The sequence below is a fragment of the Dipodomys merriami genome, unplaced genomic scaffold, assembly GCF_024711535.1.
Source record: "Dipodomys merriami isolate MVZ:Mamm:240054 unplaced genomic scaffold, mDipMer1.0.p SCAF_322, whole genome shotgun sequence".
Taxonomy (NCBI): Eukaryota; Metazoa; Chordata; class Mammalia; order Rodentia; family Heteromyidae; genus Dipodomys; species Dipodomys merriami.
Genome location: NW_027204738.1, coordinates 755,212 through 779,852, shown reverse-complemented (window position 1 = coordinate 779,852; position 24,641 = coordinate 755,212). Strand labels below are relative to the sequence as shown.

At 63.5% G+C, this 24,641-nt stretch overlaps 1 protein-coding gene across 8 annotated transcripts in view; it reads left to right on the top strand.

Moving 5' to 3' along the window:
• Positions 1 to 291: 291 nt before the first annotated feature.
• LOC138841566 (potassium voltage-gated channel subfamily KQT member 2-like) overlaps positions 292 to 24,641 on the top strand; it is a 61,869-nt gene continuing 37,519 nt past the window's right edge. For all 8 annotated transcript variants that reach the window (XM_070042311.1, XM_070042310.1, XM_070042312.1 and 5 more), the window contains exons 1-2: positions 292 to 658; positions 21,055 to 21,145. In XM_070042311.1, the coding sequence (XP_069898412.1) occupies positions 363 to 658; positions 21,055 to 21,145 (387 nt within the window). In that variant the 5' untranslated portion in view covers positions 292 to 362. The remainder of the gene's footprint in view (positions 659 to 21,054; positions 21,146 to 24,641) is intronic.

Sequence of the window (24,641 nt, the reverse complement as noted above, 5' to 3'; positions counted from 1 at the left end):
GGCCCGGGCCAGCGTGCGACCTGGAGGCCGGCCTGCCCGGGTCAGGGGTGACCACAGGGCTGGGCGGGGCGTGGCCTGGCGGGCGCGGGGCGTGGCCTGGCGGGCGCGGGGCGTGGCCTGGCGGGCGCGGGGCGGAGTCAGCGCGGCCCCGAGCCAGGCGTCCAGGCGCGCGCGGAGCGAGGTGCCCGCAGCGTCCCCGCGCGCGGCCGGGCCCGGCAGGACCGCCCGCCACCGCCGCCGCCGCCGCCGCCGCCTCGGCCATGCGGCTCCCGGGCCCGGGGCCTGGGCTGGGGCCCGCGCCGCCCCCCGCGCGCCGTCCGCGCTGAGCCCGCGCCCGGCCGGGGCGCCGCCCGCCCGGCACCATGGTGCAGAAGTCGCGCAACGGCGGCGTGTACCCCGGCCCGAGCGGGGAGAAGAAGCTCAAGGTGGGCTTCGTGGGGCTGGACCCCGGCGCGCCCGACTCCACCCGCGACGGCGCGCTGCTCATCGCCGGCTCCGAGGCCCCCAAGCGCGGCAGCATCCTGAGCAAGCCGCGCGCGGGCGGCGCCGGGGCCGGGAAGCCCCCGAAGCGCAACGCCTTCTACCGCAAGCTGCAGAATTTCCTCTACAACGTGCTGGAGCGGCCCCGCGGCTGGGCGTTCATCTACCACGCCTACGTGTGAGTGCGGGCGGCGGCGGCGGGCGGCGGGGCCTCCGGTGCGGGCCGCGCCGCGCCGCGGGGTCTCCGTGTGCGTGCGCGCCCGCCCGCCCTGGCGTCCGCTCCCGGCACTGCGGGCCCTGCTCAGAGCGGAGCGCCGCGATGGAGAGCCATCCCGCAGCTGGCTCGCGGAGGGGCCGGGGTGCCGGCACGGCGCGGCGCGGCGCCCCAGACCCGGGCCCCGAGGCCCCTCCCCAGGGCCCACGGCGCGGAACAAAGGGCCAGCGAGGCGGCCGGGCGGGCGGCCTGGGCCTTCTCAGGGCCCCCCAGCGGGTGGGGGCCGAGGGAGAGGTCTCGCCCGCCCCCAGCTGTCGGTGGCAGAGATGGGGAGGGGTCCCGGCATCACCCCAGGTTTAGCCTTTGGTAGCTGCCTGCGGCCCTGTTCCTGGCCAGGCTTGAGTCCCCCCCCAATCCCCCTCCCCCGCCCTCAGCACAACCCGACCCCTGCACCGCTGCTGAAGGCCCCCTGCACATCGGGGCTTTGGACCCCCTTGGCAGCCGAAGCCAAGAGCAGCAGGCTGCTGTCTGTCCTGGGGCCTCAGCCCTGGTCCCCGAGTGGGCTGTGTCCCTTGGGGGCTCCGGCTCGGGGTCTGCCTCCGCCCTGCTCCTGGCATGGCCCTGGTGTTTGTGCACTCATGGATGTTTGTGGTATTTACAAGTTGGGCAAGTGTGCACAGCCTCCCTGTGTGAGATGCTTGATCTCTTGTTCCAGCTAACCAGGGACACAAGAAGAGCGCAGGACTCAGCCATTTTGTGTGAAAGAGGTATTTTGGACTGGAAGTGAGGAGCAGGTTCTGGGGAAGTCTTCCGCCCCGAGGGTGTGTGCAGTGATTGTGCTCAGTGTCTGTTCTGGAATGTGACGTGGGGGGTGGTGGAGGTAGATCCACAGAGGGAAATGCCAGGCTGTGTGCAGAGCAGGTGTCCTGGCGTATCCACAGCCTTTGTGGCTTCTGCCGGAGGTCTGGAGACTGCCCAGTGTGGGGCTTCCCTGGCCGCCCTGTGCGGGCCTGTGCCGCCCCGGGTCACCTGTGCCACCAACTCCAGCAAGGTGGAGCAGGTTTTCCACCTGCACCTGCTGCCTCCCTCTCTGCCTGACTGGGGCCAGAGGCTTCTGTGGAGGCTGGCTGTGGTTGGCCAGCCTGGCACTGGTGACATCTGAGATGCAGACAGGACAAAACTCAAGGGTCCAGGGGACTGGTTGTGGTCCTTCTGGCTGGCAGATCAGAATTTGGCCGGATTTGGCCAGCCCCTGGGTCCCTGCTGCCCACTTCCTGAGTGGCAGCCTCCAGAGCTGTGTGGCCAGTGTGAGACCTGGGGCGAGGCTCCCGATAGGAGTGCTCCGTGGAGAGCAGGAAGGCAGGAAGGACAGTGCAGACCCGGCAGGGTCTTTGGGCCCTGACTTCCTGAGTCAGACAGCCAGGTTTGGCTCAGAACCTCTGAAGCCTTGTCAGTAAAGGGGAGATAGCCGTTTCCTGTGCTCTGGGTGTCCACTCTGGGTCTGGCTGCGGAGTGACAGGTGACGTGTCCCCTGAAAGCGGTGGTTGTTCTTGGCCCATCCCCCGGGCTCCCTGGCGTGGAATCCCGGGGTTCTGGAGCATGTGTGTCCCCCTGCTAGGCCACATGAACTGGCCGTGATGCATGGGCCTTTGGCCTGCTCAGTGATTAATTATGGGGTAGAGTCCCTTCTCTTCTTGGGTTGGGCAGCCTGGTGGGAGAGGACCCTCACAGTAGAAGGGAGCCCCAGGTCTAGTCAGTGCTGGGTTCTCCTGAGCCATTTTCTTTTGCCTTTGGCTACCTGAGCCTGGTTTCTGAGCGTTGTGAAAGCCCCAGCGGTGCCAGCCGCTTGACCATTCCTGACAGAATCCTGGCTGGCCACCGCTGCCCAGAGTGGGGAAGGAGGCCACTGCCCTGGGCCCAGGGCTTGGTGGGCAGGATCACTCAGGCCCGCCAGCCACAGGGCCCTGCCGTGCACCTCTGGCAGAGCTGTAGCCATTTTGTGCTGCTTGTGAGCATTTCTAGAAGGGCCTGTGGAACTGGCAGAGTCCCTCACCCAGCCTGGGGCTGCACAGACAGTCTGAGTACCGAGTCAGGAGAGGCCCCGACTGGGCAGACATGGGTGATCGAGGGGGGGCGGCTCCAGGAAGCTGCCTAGGGGTCAGGTTTTGTTGCTGCAGGTGAGAGCCTGGCCTGGCCCTCCTGTGACTCGGGCTGCAGAGGGAATGGGACCTGGAGGGCGATGGGACTGCTCCTGCCAGGTGGGCAGGGCAGGGAAGCCGGGGTCCTGTTGGCTTTCCTGTGTCAGCTGTGGGTGGGCCTCTGCCTCGGAGGAGGGCGCTGGGGCGCAGACTGCATACCCTTCCCAACACTGGTGGAGGGTGGCTAGGAGGAGATGGTGTTTAACATCACCTAAATGGAAACTGAGTGAATACTCGCGGCTGAGTCTTGGGGTTGGCCACCCCGTGTGCTTCCCTCACAGTTGGTGCCTCTGTTCTGGGAGGCCTTGGGAACTCCGGGCCATGCTGGTGTGGCTGCCTGACTCGTGCCCACCCGCCCCAGGCCAGGCTTCCCTCCAGGCTCTTTGGTGGTCCTTCCCCAGACAACCCAGTGGGGTGGAGCCCACACCGCCCCTGGGCCCCTTCATCACCCCTTCTCATCCCTGTGGTCGCTTTTAAGGCTCAAAGGAGCCCTCAGAGGGCCCTGGTTGGGTGGGGACAGCCTCAGTGCCCTGTGACAGGGCCAGGCCTCTGCGGCTGGGTACTCTGTGCCTGAGAGAGGCCACATCTGCGAACGGTGGCCTGCTCTCAACTTCTCCCCACAGTCTCAGCCCGCCTGAGGAGGAGATGTCTATTGACGGAGGGGTCGGAGAATCGTATGGAAATTTCCCCAAAAGTGAAAATGCCTCAGAGGGTGGTTTCCAGGGAGACCTGGGTTTGCTGGGAAACTGGGCTTGTCCATCTTCCAAATCTCTGTAGCATTCCTAACCCTCACAGTGATTACTCTGAAATGGTGGACTGTTTTAAATCAGTCTGTCTTGGTTACTCATGGGGGGTACATTTCTAAACATTCTTGTTTCTGTATGGTAATGGAACACATAGTTAATTAGCAGGCTGGTAGGGGGCTTTCTGGGCAGTGTCTCAGACTACAGTAGTTCTACAAAAATCTGTGTGAGTCAGATATTCAAATTGGCCTATACACAGCTTCAGGAGGACACAGGCTGTGGTCAGAGGCCTGAAGACTTTTGATGTGGACCATGCTGGACCACGTCCGTCAGAGGCTTCTCCAGTTCTGAATCACACATGGTCTGGAAGAGCCTGCAGGAGGGTCCAGCGCATGGGCAGAGTCCAGAGGAGGCCTGCCCCCAGCTCTTCTCGTTATTAAATGAATTGCAGACTTCAGTCCCCATTCTCCTGGTGGGCTACGCAGCATGCCTGGGGGCGGCATGGTGAGCACCCGCTTGTCAGCATGCTGCCGGCTGGGGGCTGGGGGCTGGGGGCTGGGGGCTGGGGGCTGGGGGCTGGGGGCTGGGGGCTGGGCTGGGGGCTGGGGGCTGGGGGCTGGGGGCTGGGGGCTGCCGGCTGGGGGCTGGGGGCTGGGGGCTGGGGGCTGGGGGCAGGGGGCTGGGGGCTGGGGGCTGGGGGCTGGAGGCTGGGGGCTGGGGGCTGGGGGCTGGAGCTGGAGGCTGGGGGCTGGGGGGCTGGGGGCTGGGGGGCTGGGGGCTGGGGGCTGCCGGCTGGGGGCTGGGGGCTGGGGGCTGGGGGCAGGGGGCTGGGGGCTGGGCTGGGGGCTGGGGGCTGGGGGCTGGGGGGCTGGGGGCTGGGGGCTGGGGGCAGGGGGCTGGGGGCTGGGGGCTGGGGGCTGGGCTGGGGGCTGGGGGCTGGGGGCTGGGGGCTGGGCTGGGGGCTGGGGGCTGGGGGCTGGGGGCTGGGGGCTGGGGGCTGGGAGCTGGGCTGGGCTGGGGGCTGGGGGCTGGAGGCTGGGGGCTGGCGGCTGGGGGCTGGGGGCTGGGGGCTGGGGGCTGGGGGCTGGGCGGGCCTGGCCTGGGGGTCTCACCGTCTGTTTGGCAAAACTCCTGTATAAGATGGGGCAGAGGCTGGGGAAATGTACAAGAGTCAGGGCCGAGCACTCTTGGGGGAACGCCTCACGCAGCCTGACTGTTTGAACATGAGGGGGCTGGATGGTCATGCAGAAGGACGTCTGTGCTGTGCTCTCTGTCCTTGAGGTTGGACAGGACAGGGTGGGGCGGGGACAGCCCTGCTTAGGGAGGAAGGCCGCTGCTCCAGGCTGGTGCCACCACCCCATGGTTAGGCTCAGTGGGTCCTGGATGGTGGTGGTGGTGCCTGTGGCGTGCCTGTAGGACTTTGCCCTGTGTCCCACATTGTGTTCCTCACGGTGTCCAGGTAAAGCAGCCCACCTTGCTGTGGGTCATTTGAGATACCTTAGGCATAAACGTAACGAAACTAAAGTATGAGATTGCTGGTCAGCGTGTATGCTGTGGACAGACGCAGCCTCAGACCTCCCCAGAGGGCCCGTCCTCTTCCTGCCCCGCTGGTGTGAGGCTCGGTGGCGTGATGGGCCGCTGGAGGCCTGGGACTTAAAGACGAGGGAGATTGTCGCCCTCGCCGGCGCTGCCTCCCTGCTGAGGACCCCAGATTCCTTGTCACGAAGTGGGAGTGACAGCCTGGGGTATGGCGGGGCCCCGTGTCACGTGACTCACATGAGTCATGTGGCACAGCACTTGGTGCTGCTGTTTGGTGCTCAGGCCTGCCACCGTCCCTACAACCTGCCAGGCTTGCCAGATGTGGCCACATCACAAGGAGGCGTGGAGGCTGGGGTGACTGACACTGCCTGCCCTGGACAGTGTCCTTCAGCTTCTGACCCTCGTCCAGTCCCTTGGAAAATTCTCATGCCTGTACGTCAGTGCCTTGACCTTGAGAGTTGGTTGGGGCTGCAAGGTAACGAGAAGCACACATCTGGGTGTGAGCTCTGGGTTCCGGATGTTGGGAGTTTGCTGTGAGCCCACCCAGGAGCTGGTCATTCCCTAGAACAGAGTTCTTGCTCTGTGGCTGCAGGAGTTCAGAGACATCCTGCTTGGGCGTCCTCGGGAGTCAGCACGGAGGAGAGGAACTGTTTGGTTGGCAAAACACCTCAGCGGGAAGGAGGTTCCGGCAAGCCCTTGAGGCTGAGGAGGAGCCTCAAGAAAGCCCCAGGCATCGGTTTCACGCAGCCGTGGCTGTGTCTGCTGGGGTGCAGTCAGCCAGGCTGGGGTGCAGTCAGTCAGCCAGGCTGGGCCCACTTCTCCATGAGTGCTGCTCCCACGTGTGGGACGCTGCCCCTCTCCCTTCAGGGGCTGGAGCTGAGCTCTGCTTTCAGACAGCAATGCGCTGACAGCTCCTTGAGCAGGGGCGTCTTAAAACGGTGCCTTGCTGGCTTGTGGTGACGCGCCAGGCTGAGGCTGGGAGGAGGTGGCCACGCGGCACCTGTCCAGCTGCCTAACCACAGCGGGCACAGTGCAGCTGGGTCCAGCGTGGAGGGCAGAGGGGAAGCTGCTCTGGGGTTGTCCCCGAGGAGCAGCCTGGAGCTGACTCACACGGCCACCCCGCTGCCCAGCCATCCACCGCCGACTCCAGCGGGGTTCTCTGTGGGCCCAGGCTCTCTGCTGACCGGTCCCAGGTCTCCCCTGGGAATCCCCTTGTGGGATGTGAGCCGGTGCAGGGCTTCCTGTCTGTGTTTCCCAGGTGGGATCTTAGAAAGGAAATTCTGCAAGCAGGCCGAGAATAATGGCAGAGGCAGCCGGCGTGCCAGGCTGCAGCCCTGGCGCACAGCTTGGCTGCAAGAGTCTTCTGGGCTCTTGGTGTTCCCGTTACCACTTCATTCCCAGGGCCGGGCAGGCGGATGGTTAGACGAAGTGAGACGCGGAGAGACAGGGCTGTCCCCCAGGGCCTTTCGTCCTCAGACCCATGTCCCCTGGCTGTCCCTGCCTGTTGTGCTCGAGTGGCCCACAGGAAGGGCTGCCGGCCAGTGCCCCACCGCTCCCGCAGCAGCTTCTCTGCACAGAAAGCGAGGCCTTGGTGTCAGAGGCTTCTCTGGGCCGGGACCTGAGGCCGGGTCGGTTCTAGAGCCTCTCGCCACGGCTCTGCCGGCTCCTTGCCTCAAACAAAATTAGGTCTTCAGTTTCCTCTTGCATTACTGGGGATAATTTTGTGACTGTCCAGAAAAGTGATTGTTCCAGCACATTCTGACAGGAGTTGCTGGAACCAGTTATCTGCAGAGCTCTGGGGTGTCATGTGATGCCAGGAGCCTCAGGCTGCCTGGGCGGCAGGAAGAGTCCTGCTGTCTTCAACCCCCTCTGTGGGGGCCCGGGCCGGGGGTCTGCCCGCCCTCTTTGTGGCCGGGGTCTGCCTTGGCCTCCTGGTCCTGCCTTGTCCTGTTCCTTACGCTTCTGTTTAGGCTTGGGAAGACAGTTTCCGGGGAGTAGGGGGAAGGGCGAAGTGCCTTGGGTTCAGTAGTGAGGAGCCGCGAGGAGCTTTGAGGGCAAGGCAGGGATTTGGAAGGCCCGGTCAGGGCTTGTGGATAAGGAGTCACGGTGAGTGTGTGGGACACTGAGCTGTGCTGTGGGCAGGTCTCCGTGACTGCCTCTCTCAGAGCGCAGAAATATGCTCCTGGGCGCAAAGCCAACAGGCCAGCCTCTGCAAGGGACAGCCCTGCTTGGGGCAGGCCCCGTGGTGGGTGGTGCCGGTCAGCAGCTTCTGGAGCTGACCTCCCTAGCCCCAAGCCAGCCTGGGAGGCCTCTTGGTGGACTGGAGACTACTGCCCCTTCTCATCTCCTTCCAGAATAGTCAGTTTCACAAAGAACACACACGGAAAACAAAGCGTGGCGGAAAACCCTGAGACATATTTAAAAATGTCTAGTGAGGGGTTGGAGGCATGGCTCAGGTGGAGCGCCAGGCAGTGAGCAAAAATGTCAGCTACTGAGTTCAGTACCTGTCGCAGAATAAAGAGCAGAGCTTCTTCCAAGACGCTCTTGGCACACGTGCTGGTGGTTCAGCGCATGTACCTCCGTGTAGGTCATGACTGCGTGCGCTGCCTGCCCCGTGAGGGCCGGGACGGTGGCCCAGGTGCATGGATACACTTATGCCAGGTTCCCCATTCACGGAGGCCCGTTCTAGGGTTTCCCTTCCACCAGGCACTGCAGGGAGGCTCCTGCAAGCGGATGTCTGCACAAACACGTGCAGAGTCCGTGTCTGTAGGCGAGATGCCTAGAGGAAGGACTCTGAAAATGCTCTCATCTCCGATCACGTTTTCCCTTGAACCAGACAGCAAGTGTTGCTGAGTAGCTCTGTGTGTGCTGTTTGTGGGAGGCGGCCAGCCAGAGACAGGGGAGGGGCCGAGGGTCACGCTCCCACCTCTTCTGGGAGTTAGTTCCATGCCAGGAGGCCGGCTGGGGCAGCCCAGAGGGAGGCTCGCTCTGGGGTGCTGGCCATGGTCCTGAAACGCACCGGCAGCGCTGCCTCCTTGGGTGGACATCCGCATGCTGGACTCCTTTGGTGGAGCTCTTCAGGGTGGTGGCTGGCTCCTCGCTGCCAGCTTTCAGGAAGGGCCGGTGTTTGGGAGGCACTGCTGAGGGAAGCCCTGTCTGCGGGGTGGAGACCCGAGGCGGCTCTGTGCTTCCTGAGTCCGGGGTTCCCACACGAAGGGCACGCGGAGGGGCTGTGGACGCAGCAGTAGGGAGGCGTGCTGTGTCTGAGAGAGATGGTTATGGGACTCGCGCCGGGCCGGCTCCTTCGTCCGCTGCAGAACACCTGGCGGCACTGTTCCTTAGTATTATTATTTTGTCAGCACTAGGGTTTAAACTCAGGCCTCATACTTGCTTGCTTGGCTGGCACTCTGCCGCTTGAGCCATGCCTCCAGCCTTTTTGCTGGTTATTTTAGGGAGAGGATCTCACAGACTTTTCTGCCCAGGTTGTCTTTGACCTCAGGCTCCTGAATAGCTAGGATTACAGGTGTGAGTCACTGGCATCGGGCTGATCACTTCTTTTTAAAGTTATTATTACAAAAACAATACACAGCACTGGCAGCAACTGGGAAAAGTCTGGAACACATGAGGAGAGTGATTGATCTTTCTGACCAGTTCCATGCCTTTATTCTTCTTGCACAGCTTTTGAACAAACCAGGGGCTGGGCTCCTAGCTTTTCCTTTATTCACGGCTTGTAATGGGGTATTCTCATGGGCCAGTGGTGCTGTGGCCTGTTGTGTCTTTGTATGCCTTGGAATGTCTCCGTGCATCTTCTTCCCTCATCTTCTGTCACTCTGACAGGCCAGTCTATGGAGACATGGGCGCTCAAGTTTCCGTCATAGAGCCACAAGCAGCCTGTCACGTATCCAGGGATACACCTGTTCTCAGGTGTGTCCTATCTAGGTGGACCAGGTGGGTCATTCCCACGTACTCCATATCTCCTACCACAGGAGCAGGTGGCCGGATGTCCTTGTCCCCTGCTCTGCCTGTCAGTACAATAGAAAGGCTAATGAGCTGACTGAGAGCCAAGGCTGACTTGAGAGGATCTGGGTCCTGTCTGTAGATGGAGCCTTTCACCACTGGAGATGTGCATGTGACCGGGATCAGCCCACCACTGGAGGTATGCACATACTAGGATCGGTCCACCACTGGAGGTGTGCATGTGACCGGGATCAGCCTACCACTGGAGGTGTGCATGTGACCAGGATCAGTTCACCACTGGAGGTGTGCATGTGACCAGGATCAGTTCACCACTGGAGGTGTGCATGTGACCGGGATCAGTTCACCACTGGAGGTGTGCATGTGACCGGGATCAGCCCACCACTGGAGGTGTGCATGTGACGGGGATCAGCCCACCACTGGAGGTGTGCATGTGACGGGGATCAGCCCACCACTGGAGGTGTGCATGTGACGGGGATCAGCCCACCACTGGAGGTGTGCATGTGACGGAGATCAGCCCACCACTGGAGGTGTGCATGTGACGGGGATCAGCCCACCACTGGAGGTATACACATGACTAGGAGAGGACTCATCAGGGAGCAACCTGGAGCCTGACCTGGGTTCAAGGCAGAGTCCTGGCCACTCCAGGAATCTTTCTCTCAGCGTTGGGAAGGCCTGCCAGAGACCCCTGTCGGGGGGTTGGGTTTGTGTGTGGCCAGATGGCATCCTGAGCCATGGAGGGTGCTTCAGGATGCTTCAGGGGTCCGTGCCCTGGAGACAGGAGGGATCTGGACCCTGCTTGGTTGCTACGCAGTAAGGCTGCTGAAGGCTTGGGCTGTGCCAAATGTGGCCCACAGCAGCTCACCCGGGCCGAGGCGTCTGAGGGTGGGGAGGCAGGGGACTGCAGGTGACCACGGACAGAACCAGTCACCTGTGAGGAGCTGTCCTGGAAGAAGAGTTGCCCTGTCCACTGGCCTTGCCATCCCTCTCTGTATTGGAAAACGCCCCAGTGTGGGGCCATTCTTGTCCAGAGAGCAGATGGGCTCACTGCCCAGTAAGATGGCCCTGTGGACCCCAACACCTGTGGGCTGGAGCATGCATTCAGCCCTCCTTAGGGTCTGTTCTGTGCAGGATGCCCTTGAGGACCAGGGTCAGCCTGGGGCAGCACGGATGTGGCAGTTCCCTGCCAGAACCCTGCATCCCATACTGGACAAGATGGCCCTGCTTGCTTCAGTTCTTGGGAAATTGAAGTGAAACTTTAATGTGCACTTAACCATTTAAAAGGGAATAATGTGCAAGTGGAGCTGTGGCTCAAGTGGTAGAGTACCAGCCTTGAGCAAAGAAGCTGAGACAGTGCCCAGGTCCTGAGTTCAAGCCCCAGGTCAACACAGGTGAAAATGTTCTGATGGTGCTTGTGCACGTGGGGGCAGCTGCCAGTGCTCTCTGGAGACCTCTGTGTCCCCCCCCCCCCCCCGCACTCTCCGCAGGCCCCTCCCCCAGCCCCGCAGTCTCTGGCCTCTCTGCCTCTGTGCGTGCCTGTTTGGGAGTCAGGATTCCTGCCTTCCTCTGAGCACGGTCCCCGCCAGTCCCCGCCGGTGCACTGGAGCCTCACACTGTCTGGTGGCTCCTGGGACCCTGGCTGTCTGGGCATCTGTTAATGGACCTCTGGAGTCTGCTGTCAGGCTTCTGTGAGCGGCTCTGACCAAAGTGTTGGCGCTCACACACACGCGCACTCACGGCTTCTCTGGGGACCCGGCCTTTTCTGTCCTGAGCTGTTGGTCTCATTGCTGGCTCAGGCTGTGTGCCTGTGGGTCTCAGGCCCACACAGAGTCATCCCCCGCGGCCTTTGTGTGCTGGGTCCTGCCTTTGGCCCGGGGTCCTGCCTTTGGCCGGGTGGCAGGCGGCAGCAGTGGGTGGACAGTGCTCCGCGGCCTGGCCCTCTGCTCTCCAGCTGGGCCGGCTCAGCAGCAGCTGGTCCCGTCAAGGTCGTGGCCCCTGTGTGTGGGTCTTGGGTGGCAGAACCGGCAGAGTGGATGAGGCCCTGCTCTTAGGTACAGGAAGCACACAGTCTCAGGAGGGGCTGGCTCAGGACCCGGGCTAGAGGCCTGGAGGTCAAGGCTGTAGGAAGGAACTATGGGTAGCAAGAAGATGGTCAAAGATCCTGGGGCAGGGAGAGGCTGGGGAGGCTGAGAAAGAGCAGGAGGGGAGGGCAGAGAGCAAGTGCCAGCCTGACGAGGCCAGGGCGTCTGGGGGGGGTCGTGTGGGGGGTCGCCAGGGCTGACCAGGCCAGGGCGTCTGGGGGGGTCGTGTGGGGGTCGCCAGGGCTGACCAGGCCAGGGCGTCTGGGGGGTGTCGTGTGGGGGTCGCCAGGGCTGACCAGGCCAGGGCACCCGAGTGGGGGTCGTGTGGGGGTCGCCAGGGCTGACCAGGCCAGGGCACCCGAGTGGGGGTCGTGTGGGGGTCGCCAGGGCTGACCAGGCCAGGGCACCCGAGTGGGGGTCGTGTGGGGGTCGCCAGCCTGACGAGGCCAGGGCATCTGTGTGTGGGGGTTATGGGGGTCGCCAGGGCTGACCAGGCCAGGGTACCCGAGTGGGGGTCGTGTGGGGGTCGCCAGGGCTGACCAGGCCAGGGTACCTGTGTGGGGTTGTATGGGGGTCCCCAGGGCTTATGCATGCCAGCAGTCCGGCGGCTTCCGGGGGGCCATGAGAGGGGCTTCCCACAGCCCCAGTAGGGTGGAAGGCAGCTGGAGTGGGCACAGCTGGGCCCGGATGAGCTCTTAGGAGCACAGGGTGCCCTGGTGGGCTGTGGCTCTCAGGAGGGGCTGGTGTGCAGGGCAGGCTGCCCGGGTGGACCTGAGCAGGAGCAGCCCTGTGTGGGACCCCGGGTGTTTGTGCAGCCCTGTGTGGACTCTGCAGTTTTGTGGGACCCCCGGGTACTTGTGCAGCCCTGTGTGGACTCTGCAGTTTTGTGGGACCCCCGGGTACTTGTGCAGCCCTGTGTGGACTCCCCGGTTTTGTGGGACCCCCGGGTGTGTATGTAGTCCTGTGTGGGACCCCGGGTGTTTGTGCAGCCCCAGTGGTGACTGACGGGGGTAATTAACTGTGGAACGCGGCCTTGAGGGACTCTGCGGCTGGAGGTGCCATGCAGTGCCCTCCTGGGAGGAGCCTTCTCCCCCACTGCTGAGCTGGCGGTTCCCTGCTGAGGTTCCAGAACCCTCCGAAGCATGACGCTCCCACCCAGCCCCTCCCAGGGAGCCCACAGCTGCTGTGGCAGTACTGGGGGGAGGTCCTCAGGAGCCTTAGGGTTCTAGTGAGTCGGGTGGCTAGGGAGTAATGGGGGGTGCTGACGTTCGCAACCCCCCTGTTGTAGAGAGGGTCCTTCTGGCTGCACCGTCACCGGGCAGTGTGGCACCCGGGTCCCTTGGGAGTGCTTCATGCCATGAGAGGTCCTGGAGGTCTCTGGGCTGGGCCTCCCGGGGTGTGCATGGTGGGGTCTCCAGCATTTCCCGAGCACCTGGTGTGTTTGGCCTGAGGCTCTGGAGGGGGTTTCCCGGCTGGTGGCTCTGGTGTGCTGGCCCATGTAGACCCCGGCGCAGGACACCCCGAGGAGCCCTGGACAAGTGGGGCCTCAGCCTCCAGGCTCCAGGTGGAGCAGCGCGGCCAGGCTCCAGGTGGAGCAGCGCGGCCTCAGCCTCCAGGCTCCAGGTGGAGCAGCGCGGCCTCAGCCTCCAGGCTCCAGGTGGAGCAGCGCGGCCTTCCGTCCGTCAGGCTCCAGGTGGAGCAGCGCGGCCTTCCGTCCGTCAGGCTCCAGGTGGAGCAGCGCGGCCTCCGTCCGTCAGGCTCCAGGTGGAGCAGTGTGGCCTCCCGTCCGTCAGGCTCCAGGTGGAGCAGCGCGGCCTCAGCCTCCAGGCTCCAGGTGGAGCAGCGCGGCCTTCTGTCCGTCAGGCTCCAGGTGGAGCAGTGCGGCCTCAGCCTCCAGGCTCCAGGTGGAGCAGTGTGGCCTCCCGTCCGTCAGGCTCCAGGTGGAGCAGCGCGGCCTCAGGCCTGCACCCGTCCGTCAGGCTCCAGGTGGAGCAGCGCGGCCTCCCGTCTGTCAGGCTCCAGGTGGAGCAGCGCGGCCTCCCGTCCGTCAGGCTCCAGGTGGAGCAGCGCGGCCTCAGCCTCCAGGCTCCAGGTGGAGCAGCGCGGCCTCAGCCTCCAGGCTCCAGGTGGAGCAGCGCGGCCTCCCGTCCGTCAGGCTCCAGGTGGAGCAGCGCGGCCTCCCGTCCGTCAGGCTCCAGGTGGAGCAGCGCGGCCTCAGGCCTGCACCCGTCCGTCAGGCTCCAGGTGGAGCAGCGCGGCCTCCCGTCTGTCAGGCCTGCACCCGGAGCTGCCGTCAGCACTCTTCCCTCCCTCCCGACATTGGAGGAGGCAGCGGGTCTGGCGGCAGAGCAGTTTATTAGGGGGACAATTAGATTTCAGGCCACGGGGCTGGCTGAGGCCTAATGCGCAGACCGTCCCCAGGGAGCTGGGTGTGAGCTGGACCACGGGAGCTTGCTCCGGCCTCTCTCCCTGGCTGTCCCCTCTTCCAGGGCCGCTGAGCGCCTGGGCCCCCAGTGCCTGTCCTGGGAGGGGCGCGTGGCTTCTGCAGGGGACTCATGGGAATGCAGGGCAGGATTCTGAGGCCAATTCCCCTCCCTGCCCCCCCCCCCCCGTTGATGTCTCCTCCCCTGTCCCCCCTCCCTCACCCCTCCTCCAGCCAGCCTGCTCCAGCTGGATTCCTTCCTGAGCCACAGCAAGTTACTTGAGCGCCTCCATTTTCCTGTCTGTGGCATGTGGGGCGGGCGGGCGCACATGGCTGTCTTGTTGCATGAAGTCGGCGCGCTCCGTGTTTGGCTGGTGTCCCAGTTCCCTCCCACTTGGCTTCCCCAGCGCTCTGAGGATGGGGGTCTGCTGATGGGGAGTTGTGACAAGCCTGTGCCGGCTGCTCACATGTTGGGGTCTTTGTCACTAAATATACACAGTGGGCTGGGACCCCTCCCATCTCTCTGGAGTCCGTCTTTGGAGCTGGAGCTGACCGGAGTCTGCGAGCCCATGTGGGTATCTGCCAGTGTCTGCTGGTGTTTGCCAGCATCGTAGCTGTCCACCAACCTCCAGACAGCAGCCGAGCCCCCGTGTGGGAAGGGAGATTGGACAGGAAGTGGATGAGGCAGCAGGGAAAAAAGATTCCCTGCAATAGGATGGTGGGGTGGGAGGGGAAAGGTGGGAGCAGAGGAGCCAAGGGGGTGGGGGCTTCCCCGGAGAGCAGGGCTCCAGTGTGTGCATCCACGCCCCCACATGCACACACACACTCATACACACACACACTCATACATACACACGCACATATACACATGCACACATGTACACACGTAGATGCACGCACACACTCATACACAAACACACATATACACATGCACACACTCATACACACATGCACACGCACTTATACATACACACGCACACACAAATATACACACGCACACATGCACACACATAGATGCGCACACACGCACACACTCATACATGCACACGTAGATGCACACACATAGGCACATGCACATATACACATGCACACACCACACACGTAGATGCGCACACGCGCACACACACACGCATATATGCACATATGCACTATATACACATGCACACACGTAGATGTGCGCACACACATATATACACACATGCACATATACACATGCACACACGCATACACACATGCACACACACATGCACACAGATGTGCACACACACATGCACATACATACACACATGAACACACGTAGATGCACGCACACACTCATATATACACACATGCACACGCACATATGCACATGCACACAGGCACACACAGATGCACATGCACACACATATACACATACACACATGCACACGTAGATGCGCGCACACTCATATATATACATGCGCACACAACATATACACATGCACACATGTAGATGCGTGCACACTCACATATACACACATGCACATGCACATATACACATGCACACATGCAGATGCGTGCACACACACTCATACACACATACACATGCACACATGCACACAGGTAGATGCGTGCACACACATACACACATGGAATGCACATATACACATGTACACACGTAGATGCGCACACACTTATATATACACACATGCACATGCACGTATACACATGCACACATGCACACGTAGATGTGCGCACTCATATATACACACATATACACATGCACACATGCACACATGTAGATGCGCACACACATACACACATGCAATGCACATATACACATGCACACATGTAGATGCGCACACACATACACACATGCACACGCACATATACACATGCACACACGTAGATGCGCGCACACTTATATATACACACATGCACACGCACATATACACATGCACACATGCACACACGTAGATGCACACACACACCTGCACACGCCCTTCTGCACCTCAGAACCTACCGGAGCTGGCTGTTGGCTTGTCCCCAGGTGCTGCCCGGCATCTGTGCCCTCACCTCTGCCCTCTGTTCATCTCAGCACCTCCCCTCTGCCAGGGCTCGGGCTCTTGCTCTCGTCCAGTGAGTTTCCTCCAGCTGCTGGTGAAGGCAGTCTGTCCCCGCTGAGTCCCCCATATGACTCTCTTGCCCTCTTGTGTTTTGGAGCCTGGATGTGCGTGGGGACACAGGAGGTTCCTGGCAACACGCTTCACATGCCCGAGGACCGCCTCGGCTCACGGGGTCCCTGCCTGCCCTATCCTGGCCCAGGAGTTGGGCTGGGGACAGCCGCTTGTGATGCTTGTCTCCTTGGCAACTGCTGCCCGGACAGCATCTTGAGTCGAATCTATTATCATAATTACCCTTGAAACTCCTTGTGTTGTAATCTGGGCAGCACAAAAACCACAGTCCTCCGGTCCTGTCTGAGGCTGCGGCTGGGTGGGCCCCAGGTGGGAGGGTAGACAGGGCCTCCTCCCAGCTGGCTCCCTGCTTTGGTTTGTTGGTGGTGAAGGGGGATGCAGCCAGTCCTCAAAGCTGAGAGTGTGGTCTCCAGCCTGCAGCTCCCAGAGCCTCTGGCCAGGTTTCCCCAGCCCCACCCAGTGAGCAGAACGCTGACCTCCAGGTCCACATGTCTCCCCACAGGCTGTCCCTGTCCTGTGGAAGGTCCCGGGCCCCTTTGAGCACAACCATAGGCCATTGTGGACCCAGGACTCCCAAGGTCTCTGTCCTCTCCTAAAGAGAGGAGATGGATCCCCCGTCCACTGCTGTGGTTTCTGTGAGTAGAACAGTGCTGCAGGGAGGAGGGGGAAGACCAGGCAGGACGTGGCCTCTCCCAGGCCTGGGGCACAGGTCCCCACCAGTGACCAGTGACCCCGGCTTGGTCTTGAGGTGGCTGGTCTTATGGTGTGGGCTGGGTCTGAGGATAAGGGTCTGTTCTCCACACGGGGGCCCCCCAAAGCGGGGCCTCTCCGAAGCTGAGGCTGGAGGGCTTGCTCCTCCCAGGAATAGAAGTCAGAGTGGCCCGGCTCTGCCTGTCTCCCCAGCCTCAGTTTCCCTGGTTGTGAGGTGGGCGTGGGGCTTGTGTCTGGTGCTGCCGGGTCCTGGTTGACTACCCGGGTGCTCACAGGTGGACAAGGGCTGGGAATGGCTGCCTCCACTCAGCCGGCCTGATCCACGCAGTGGGTAGAGGACCTGCTGCACCCGGGGGTGTCTCTTCCGCTCTGGGCCGGGTCCCCTCCCTCCAGGGAGCTTGGAGCCTGGGGCAGCCCTCAGCTGCAGCCCAAGCCCCCTCTCTCCGGCTTCCAGGAACAGTGTGGGTGGCTTCCCTCAGTCTCCCTCCTTGCGCATGGGGCCATCTGTGCTGTCTGTTCCCAAAACTTAAAAAACAAAATGTGGAGTGGCCGTCTGGGATAGCTGGGCTGCACAGTCGGGGTCCACCCTGGAGCCCAGTGCAGGGGACCCCCCTGTCCCTGACCAAACTGTTCTGCTCACATTACAGGTTCTGGGCTCGCTTCCCCGTGTTAATCACTGGTGTCACGCAGGCTGCAGGTCCATATGTGGTGGCCTGTCTTCTGTGTTTCTAGAATGTTCTAGATGCCTGGCCAGAGCCCCTTAGGAACAGACCCAAGAGGATCAGATCACTTGGCACCTTGGGCTTACGCCTTTTAAAAATGATTTTATTTTTAATTGTTATTATAAAGGTGACATACAAAGGGATAAGTTTCCTGTCTTGGCAGTGTCACCCCTTTGCTCTCTCCCAGATTTTCCCTCCCAACCACGCCTACAAGGTATAAAGTTCATCTTCCACATAGTGTCTAATGAGTGCCGCTGCTGCATTTGTTCAGCCGTTGGCCCTACATTTTTTTGTTTTGTTTTGTTTTTTTGGGTCCAGTCATTGGGCTTGAACTCTGGGCCTGGGCGCTGAGCCACAGCGCCACTTCCGGCTTTTTTCTTTTTGCTTATGTGGTGCTGAGGAATCGAACCTGGGGCCTCACGCATGCAAGTCAAGCGCTCTACCACTGAGCCACCTTCCCAGCCCCGGCCCTACAGTTTTATCTTGGAAGAATGCTCTGCAGTGTGCCGAGTCTGCAGGTCTGCCCCCGGCCTTCTGATCGCACACACACCTGCTCTTCAGACCGCGGGGCTTCTGCCCACGCTCCTCACGATGCCAGGACCGCTCCTCCTTGCTCTCCACGGTTGGCCTAGGAAACACCTCTGTGGGGCAGCTGCAGGGGCCTTGCTCTGCTGGGTTGGGCTGGTCCTGGGCCCACAGCCCTCCTGAGCCTCCCTCTGCCCTGCTGCCCGACTCCAAAAGTCCTGACTGGCGCCTACACCTCCCGTCCTCCCTCCTGTTCCTAGATCCCCTGTCCTCCCTCCTGCTCCTTCCACATCCCCTGTCCTCCCTCCTGTTCCCAGATCCCCCTGTCCTTCCTCCTGTTCCTTCCAGATCCCCTGTCCTCCCTCCTGTTCCTTCCAGATCTCCTGTCCTCCCTCCTGCTCCTTCCAGATCCCCTGTCCTCCCTCCTGCTCCTTCCAGATCCCCTGTCCTCCCTCCTGTTCCTTCCAGATCTCCTGTCCTCCCTCCTGTTCCTTCCAGATCCCCTGTCCTCCCTCCTGTTCCTTCCCACTGAGCTGGTAAAAGATCCCATCAGGGAGATGGAATCACCAGTAGGAGGCTCACGAGATGCATGAAATGTTCACGTGATTTTCCTTTTCTTTTTTCCTGTTTCTTTTTTTTATGACTCCAATAATTGAATAAATTGGCTAATGAGCAAAGGAAATTAATTGCTGTTTTGAAATATGGCTGTGGCTTCTCGTGTGTTCTGTCTGTGCCGGCAGCCTCTGTTGCCACTGCTTGTGTCTGTCAGGAGCTGAGCAGCCTGGAGGGCCTGGACATCAGGAGATGTCTTTAGGATTTAGCAGGGGTCACAAATGAGGGACAGTGCCCTGCCAACCAGGTCTTGGCTGGTCTACCTGGCTGGAGGCGACCTCAGGGAAGGGCTTCAGGGGACCGTGTGGCTCAGGGTATTGGCACCGGCCTTGCCGGGGCCTTGGCACAGCTGGAGCTGTGAGTTCCTGTGCTGGTGGTTGGCTCCGCGCGCCACGGAGATGGCAGGACTCAGGCTGGACTGACGGCCAGCCCTGCAGGGCTCAGGCTTCCTTGGGGAAGATGTGTGGTCTTGATTTCTAGCCAGTGGGGCTGGGGTGCTGTCTCTGACCGTAGCTTGTCCTCAGTGCCCAGGATCCCGTCCAGCTTCTGTCCACTGTGTGAGCGTCTGCTCTGTGTTTCCGCATAGGCCTGTCCCCTGATGGTGAGTGGCCTGTGGGTCCTGGTGTCCCTCCCGTACTGTGTGGAGTCTCCTGTCCCCACGGCCCAGCACGGACGCAGACAGGTGGCTAGGGTGCTGGGCAGGTGCTTCTGAGGCCAGTGTGGGCACCGGCCCTCACCAGGAGTACCTGCCATCGTCTTTTCCAGTGTGCTCAGGCACTGTGCCTCTTGAGTGGCCCTGTCTGAGGCCTCGGTCCCCCCCCCCCCCCGGGATGGGCCTGGACCGTCAGTTTCTGTGGCAGCACCGGTGCCCCGGTAACCAGCACATGTTCAGTGCCGCTGGGTTCGATGCATACCTCAGTCAGCCGCTCTGAGTAAGGCAGGTGGCCTTCTGGGGGTCAGAGGGTGGGGGATGGAGGCAGAGGTCCAGCCACAGTGGGCTGTCCCTTCTGGACGGGAGGAGGGGGAGAGGGACAGAGGTTGGCGCGCGCCTGTGAGTGAGGTGAGATCAAGTGGCCTGGTGGAGGCGCTGCCCGTGTGGGCCAGACACGCGCCCAGTGCCGCCGGGGCCGCCGGTGCTCTGCCCGAGCGCACAGCGAGGCCTGGGGGCTGCTTCCGGCCTGGGGACCCACTTCCGGCCTGGGGGCTGCTTCCGGCCTGGGGACCCACTTCCGGCCTGGGGACCCGCTTCCGGCCTGGGGACCCACTTCTGGCCTGGGGGCTGCTTCCGGCCTGGGGGCCGCTTCCGGCCTGGGGACCCACTTCCAGCCTGGGGGCCCACTTCCAGCCTGGGAACCCACTTCTGGCCTGGGGACCTGCTTCCGGCCTGGGAACCCGCTTCCGGCCTGGGGACCCACTTCCGGCCTGGGGGCTGCTTCCGGCCTGGGGGCTCACTTCCGGCCTGGGAACCCATTTCTGGCCTGGGGACCCGCTTCTGGCCTGGGAACCCGCTTCCGGCCTGGGGACCCACTTCTGGCCTGGGGACCCGCTTCCGGCCTGGGGGCTCACTTCCAGCCTGGGGGCTCACTTCCAGTCTGGGGGCCGCTTCCAGCCTGGGGACCCACTTCCGACCTGGGGGCTGCTTCCAGCCTGGGGACCCACTTCCATCCCTGGGGGCCCACTTCCATCCCTGGGGACCCACTTCCATCCCTGGGGACTCACTTCCAGCCTGGGGGCCCACTTCCATCCTTGGGGGCCCACTTCCGGCCTGGGGGCCCACTTCCATCCCTGGGGGCCCACTTCCATCCCTGGGGACTCACTTCCAGCCTGGGGACCCACTTCCGGCCTGGGGACTCACTTCCGGCCTGGGGACCCACTTCCGGCCTGGGGGCCCACTTCCATCCCTGGGGACTCACTTCCAGCCTGGGGGCCCACTTCCATCCTTGGGGGCCCACTTCCGGCCTGGGGGGCCACTTCCATCCCTGGGGATCCACTTCCGGCCTGGGGGCCCACTTCCGGCCTGGGGGCCCACTTCCAGCCTGGGAATGTGGAGAATGGGCCTTCTGGAGGAAAGCCGGGCATTGCAGTCAGGAGGCCTGGCCCTGGGTCCCTGCGTGCTATGTGCCGTTGTTGTGCAGGTCTGAGTCTTCTCCCAGGACATGGAGTCGGCTCTGGGGGTGAAGTGAAGCCAGGGCCTCCATGACTTGTGTGGAGGGTTCATGCTCCACATGGGCCTTTCCTCAAGAGAACAAAGGCAGAGGGAGTCCACCGGTCACCAGGCCCAAATGCCGGGCATTGGCCGTGGGCCTCCCTGCCTCTCTGCTGGAGAGGATGGCGGACAGGTTGGGGACCACAAAACAGGTGATGTCAGGGGTGGGTATGCCCACAGCGGGGGAGGGGCAGGGCTCCCTCCCCCGAGGAAGGGTGTTCTGTGCCCGCCCTCTGCTTTCCTCATCTTCCCACCAGCCTGTTTCCCTGGAGAGTTTGGAGGACTTCCCCAGCATGGGCTGGCGGGGCTCCAGAGGGGCAGCGACGGGAGGTGTTGGTCCCAGACCCTCCGTGGGGTTCTGTGGACTTGGCCCACGCTGGCCCTCGGACCCTGCTGGCTCGAGCGCAGGACCAGGCCTGTGTCTGGAGCTGCTGCATGGCTGATGTGGCCCATCTGTCTCCTGTGTCTTCCAGGTTCCTCCTGGTCTTCTCCTGCCTTGTTCTCTCAGTGTTTTCCACCATCAAGGAGTATGAGAAGAGCTCAGAGGGTGCCCTGTACATCCTGGTGAGCCCACACGGAGGAGGGGAGGGGGGCCGGGGGAGGGAGGGGAAAGCAGGAGAGGGGAGGGGAGACCGGGAGGGGAGGGGAGACCGGGAGGGGAGGAGAGACGGGGAGGGCAGGGGACCCCTGTTGGCTGGCACTGGTCTCCTCGGTCTCCTCACATGGGTGATGCTGTTCTACCCGGTGCTGTGGGTGGCTTCCGGGACCTCGTGGTCTGTCCCCCAGTGACATCACAGGGTCTGACAGCCCCGCGACCCCAGTCCACTGTGCTGTTCCTCTGCTCGCCCTGGAGCCATGGGGCGCTCCCCGGCAGACGTGGGCGCAGCCATGCCCTCCCCCGCCCCCAGACAGGGCAGGAGTAGGCACCGTGACAGCACCATGATTGATTCTGTGTTGTCATTGGTAACCGGGTGGGGAGGGGCTCCAAGGAGACGGATTCCCACCAGACACTCCATCACCTGCCCCCGGCCTGGGCTACCAGAGAGCTGAGCCGGAGCCGGGTCCCTGCAATCACCCAACAGCTGCTCACTCCACCCCTGCAGAGGTCCCGCCCCCTCCTCCCCTCCCCTGCAGAGTTCCCATCCTCAGCCCTCCCTCCCCTCCCCTGCAGAGGTCCCACCCTCAGCCCTCCCTCCCCTCCCCTGTAGAGGTCCCACCCTTAGCCCTCCCCTCCCCTCCCCTCCCCTGTAGAGGTCCCACCCTCAGCCCTCCCCTCCCCTCCCCTGTAGAGGTCCCACCCTCAGCCCTCCCCTCCCCTCCCCTGCAGAGGTCCCACCCTCAGCCCTCCCCTCCCCTCCCCTCCCCTGTAGAGGTCCCACCCTCAGCCCTCCCCTCCCCTCCCCTGCAGAGTTCCCACCCTCAGCCCTCCCTCCCCTCCCCTGCAGAGTTCCCACCCTCAGCCCTCCCCTCCCCTCCCCTGCAGAGTTCCCACCCTCAGCCCTCCCCTCCCCTCCCCTGCAGAGTTCCCACCCTCAGCCCTCCCCTCCCCTCCCCTCCCCTGCAGAGTTCCCATCCTCAGCCCTCCCCTCCCCTCCCCTCCCCTCCCCTGCAGAGGTCCCACCCTCAGCCCTCCCTCCCCTCCCCTGCAGAGGTCCCACCCTCAGCCCTCCCCTCCCCTCCCCTCCCCTGCAGAGGTCCCACCCTCAGCCCTCCCTCCCCTCCCCTGCAGAGTTCCCACCCTCAGCCCTCCCCTCCCCTCCCCTGCAGAGTTCCCACCCTCAGCCCTCCCCTCCCCTCCCCTCCCCTGTAGAGGTCCCACCCTCAGCCCTCCCCTCCCCTCCCCTGCAGAGTTCCCACCCTCAGCCCTCCCCTCCCCTCCCCTGCAGAGTTCCCACCCTCAGCCCTCCCCTCCCCTCCCCTCCCCTGCAGAGGTCCCACCCTCAGCCCTCCCTCCCCTCCCCTGTAGAGGTCCCACCCTCAGCCCTCCCCTCCCCTCCCCTCCCCTGCAGAGGTCCCACCCTCAGCCCTCCCTCCCCTCCCCTGCAGAGGTCCCACCCTCAGCCCTCCCCTCCCCTCCCCTCCCCTGCAGAGGTCCCACCCTCAGCCCTCCCTCCCCTCCCCTGCAGAGTTCCCACCCTCAGCCCTCCCCTCCCCTCCCCTGCAGAGTTCCCACCCTCAGCCCTCCCCTCCCCTCCCCTCCCCTGTAGAGGTCCCACCCTCAGCCCTCCCCTCCCCTCCCCTGCAGAGTTCCCATCCTCAGCCCTCCCCTCCCCTCCCCTCCCCTCCCCTGCAGAGGTCCCACCCTCAGCCCTCCCCTCCCCTCCCCTCCCCTGCAGAGGTCCCACCCTCAGCCCTCCCTCCCCTCCCCTGCAGAGTTCCCACCCTCAGCCCTCCCCTCCCCTCCCCTGCAGAGTTCCCACCCTCAGCCCTCCCCTCCCCTCCCCTCCCCTGTAGAGGTCCCACCCTCAGCCCTCCCCTCCCCTCCCCTGCAGAGTTCCCATCCTCAGCCCTCCCCTCCCCTCCCCTCCCCTCCCCTGCAGAGTTCCCACCCTCAGCCCTCCCTCCCCTCCCCTGCAGAGTTCCCACCCTCAGCCCTCCCCTCCCCTCCCCTGCAGAGTTCCCACCCTCAGCCCTCCCCTCCCCTCCCCTCCCCTCCCCTGTAGAGGTCCCACCCTCAGCCCTCCCCTTCCCTCCCCTCCCCTGTAGAGGTCCCACCCTCAGCCCTCCCCTCCCCTCCCCTCCCCTGCAGAGGTCCCACCCTCAGCCCTCCCCTCCCCTCCCCTCCCCTGCAGAGGTCCCACCCTCAGCCCTCCCCTTCCCTCCCCTCCCCTGTAGAGTTCCCACCCTCAGCCCTCCCCTCCCCTCCCCTGCAGAGTTCCCACCCTCAGCCCTCCCCTCCCCTCCCCTGCAGAGTTCCCACCCTCAGCCCTCCCCTCCCCTCCCCTCCCCTCCCCTGTAGAGGTCCCACCCTCAGCCCTCCCCTTCCCTCCCCTCCCCTGTAGAGGTCCCACCCTCAGCCCTCCCCTCCCCTCCCCTCCCCTGCAGAGGTCCCACCCTCAGCCCTCCCTCCCCTCCCCTGCAGAGTTCCCACCCTCAGCCCTCCCCTCCCCTCCCCTCCCCTCCCCTGTAGAGGTCCCACCCTCAGCCCTCCCCTCCCCTCCCCTCCCCTGCAGAGGTCCCACCCTCAGCCCTCCCTCCCCTCCCCTGCAGAGTTCCCACCCTCAGCCCTCCCCTCCCCTCCCCTGCAGAGTTCCCACCCTCAGCCCTCCCCTCCCCTCCCCTCCCCTGTAGAGGTCCCACCCTCAGCCCTCCCCTCCCCTCCCCTGCAGAGTTCCCATCCTCAGCCCTCCCCTCCCCTCCCCTCCCCTCCCCTGCAGAGGTCCCACCCTCAGCCCTCCCCTCCCCTCCCCTGTAGAGGTCCCACCCTCAGCCCTCCCCTCCCCTCCCCTCCCCTGTAGAGGTCCCACCCTCAGCCCTCCCCTCCCCTCCCCTGTAGAGTTCCCACCCTCAGCCCTCCCCTCCCCTCCCCTCCCCTCCCCTGCAGAGTTCCCACCCTCAGCCCTCCCTCCCCTCCCCTGCAGAGTTCCCACCCTCAGCCCTCCCCTCCCCTCCCCTCCCCTCCCCTGCAGAGTTCCCACCCTCAGCCCTCCCCTCCCCTCCCCTGCAGAGTTCCCACCCTCAGCCCTCCCCTCCCCTCCCCTCCCCTCCCCTGTAGAGGTCCCACCCTCAGCCCTCCCCTCCCCTCCCCTCCCCTGTAGAGGTCCCACCCTCAGCCCTCCCCTTCCCTCCCCTCCCCTGTAGAGGTCCCACCCTCAGCCCTCCCCTCCCCTCCCCTGCAGAGTTCCCACCCTCAGCCCTCCCCTCCCCTCCCCTCCCCTCCCCTGTAGAGGTCCCACCCTCAGCCCTCCCCTCCCCTCCCCTCCCCTCCCCTGTAGAGTTCCCACCCTCAGCCCTCCCTCCCCTCCCCTGCAGAGTTCCCACCCTCAGCCCTCCCCTCCCCTCCCCTGCAGAGTTCCCATCCTCAGCCCTCCCCTCCCCTCCCCTCCCCTGTAGAGGTCCC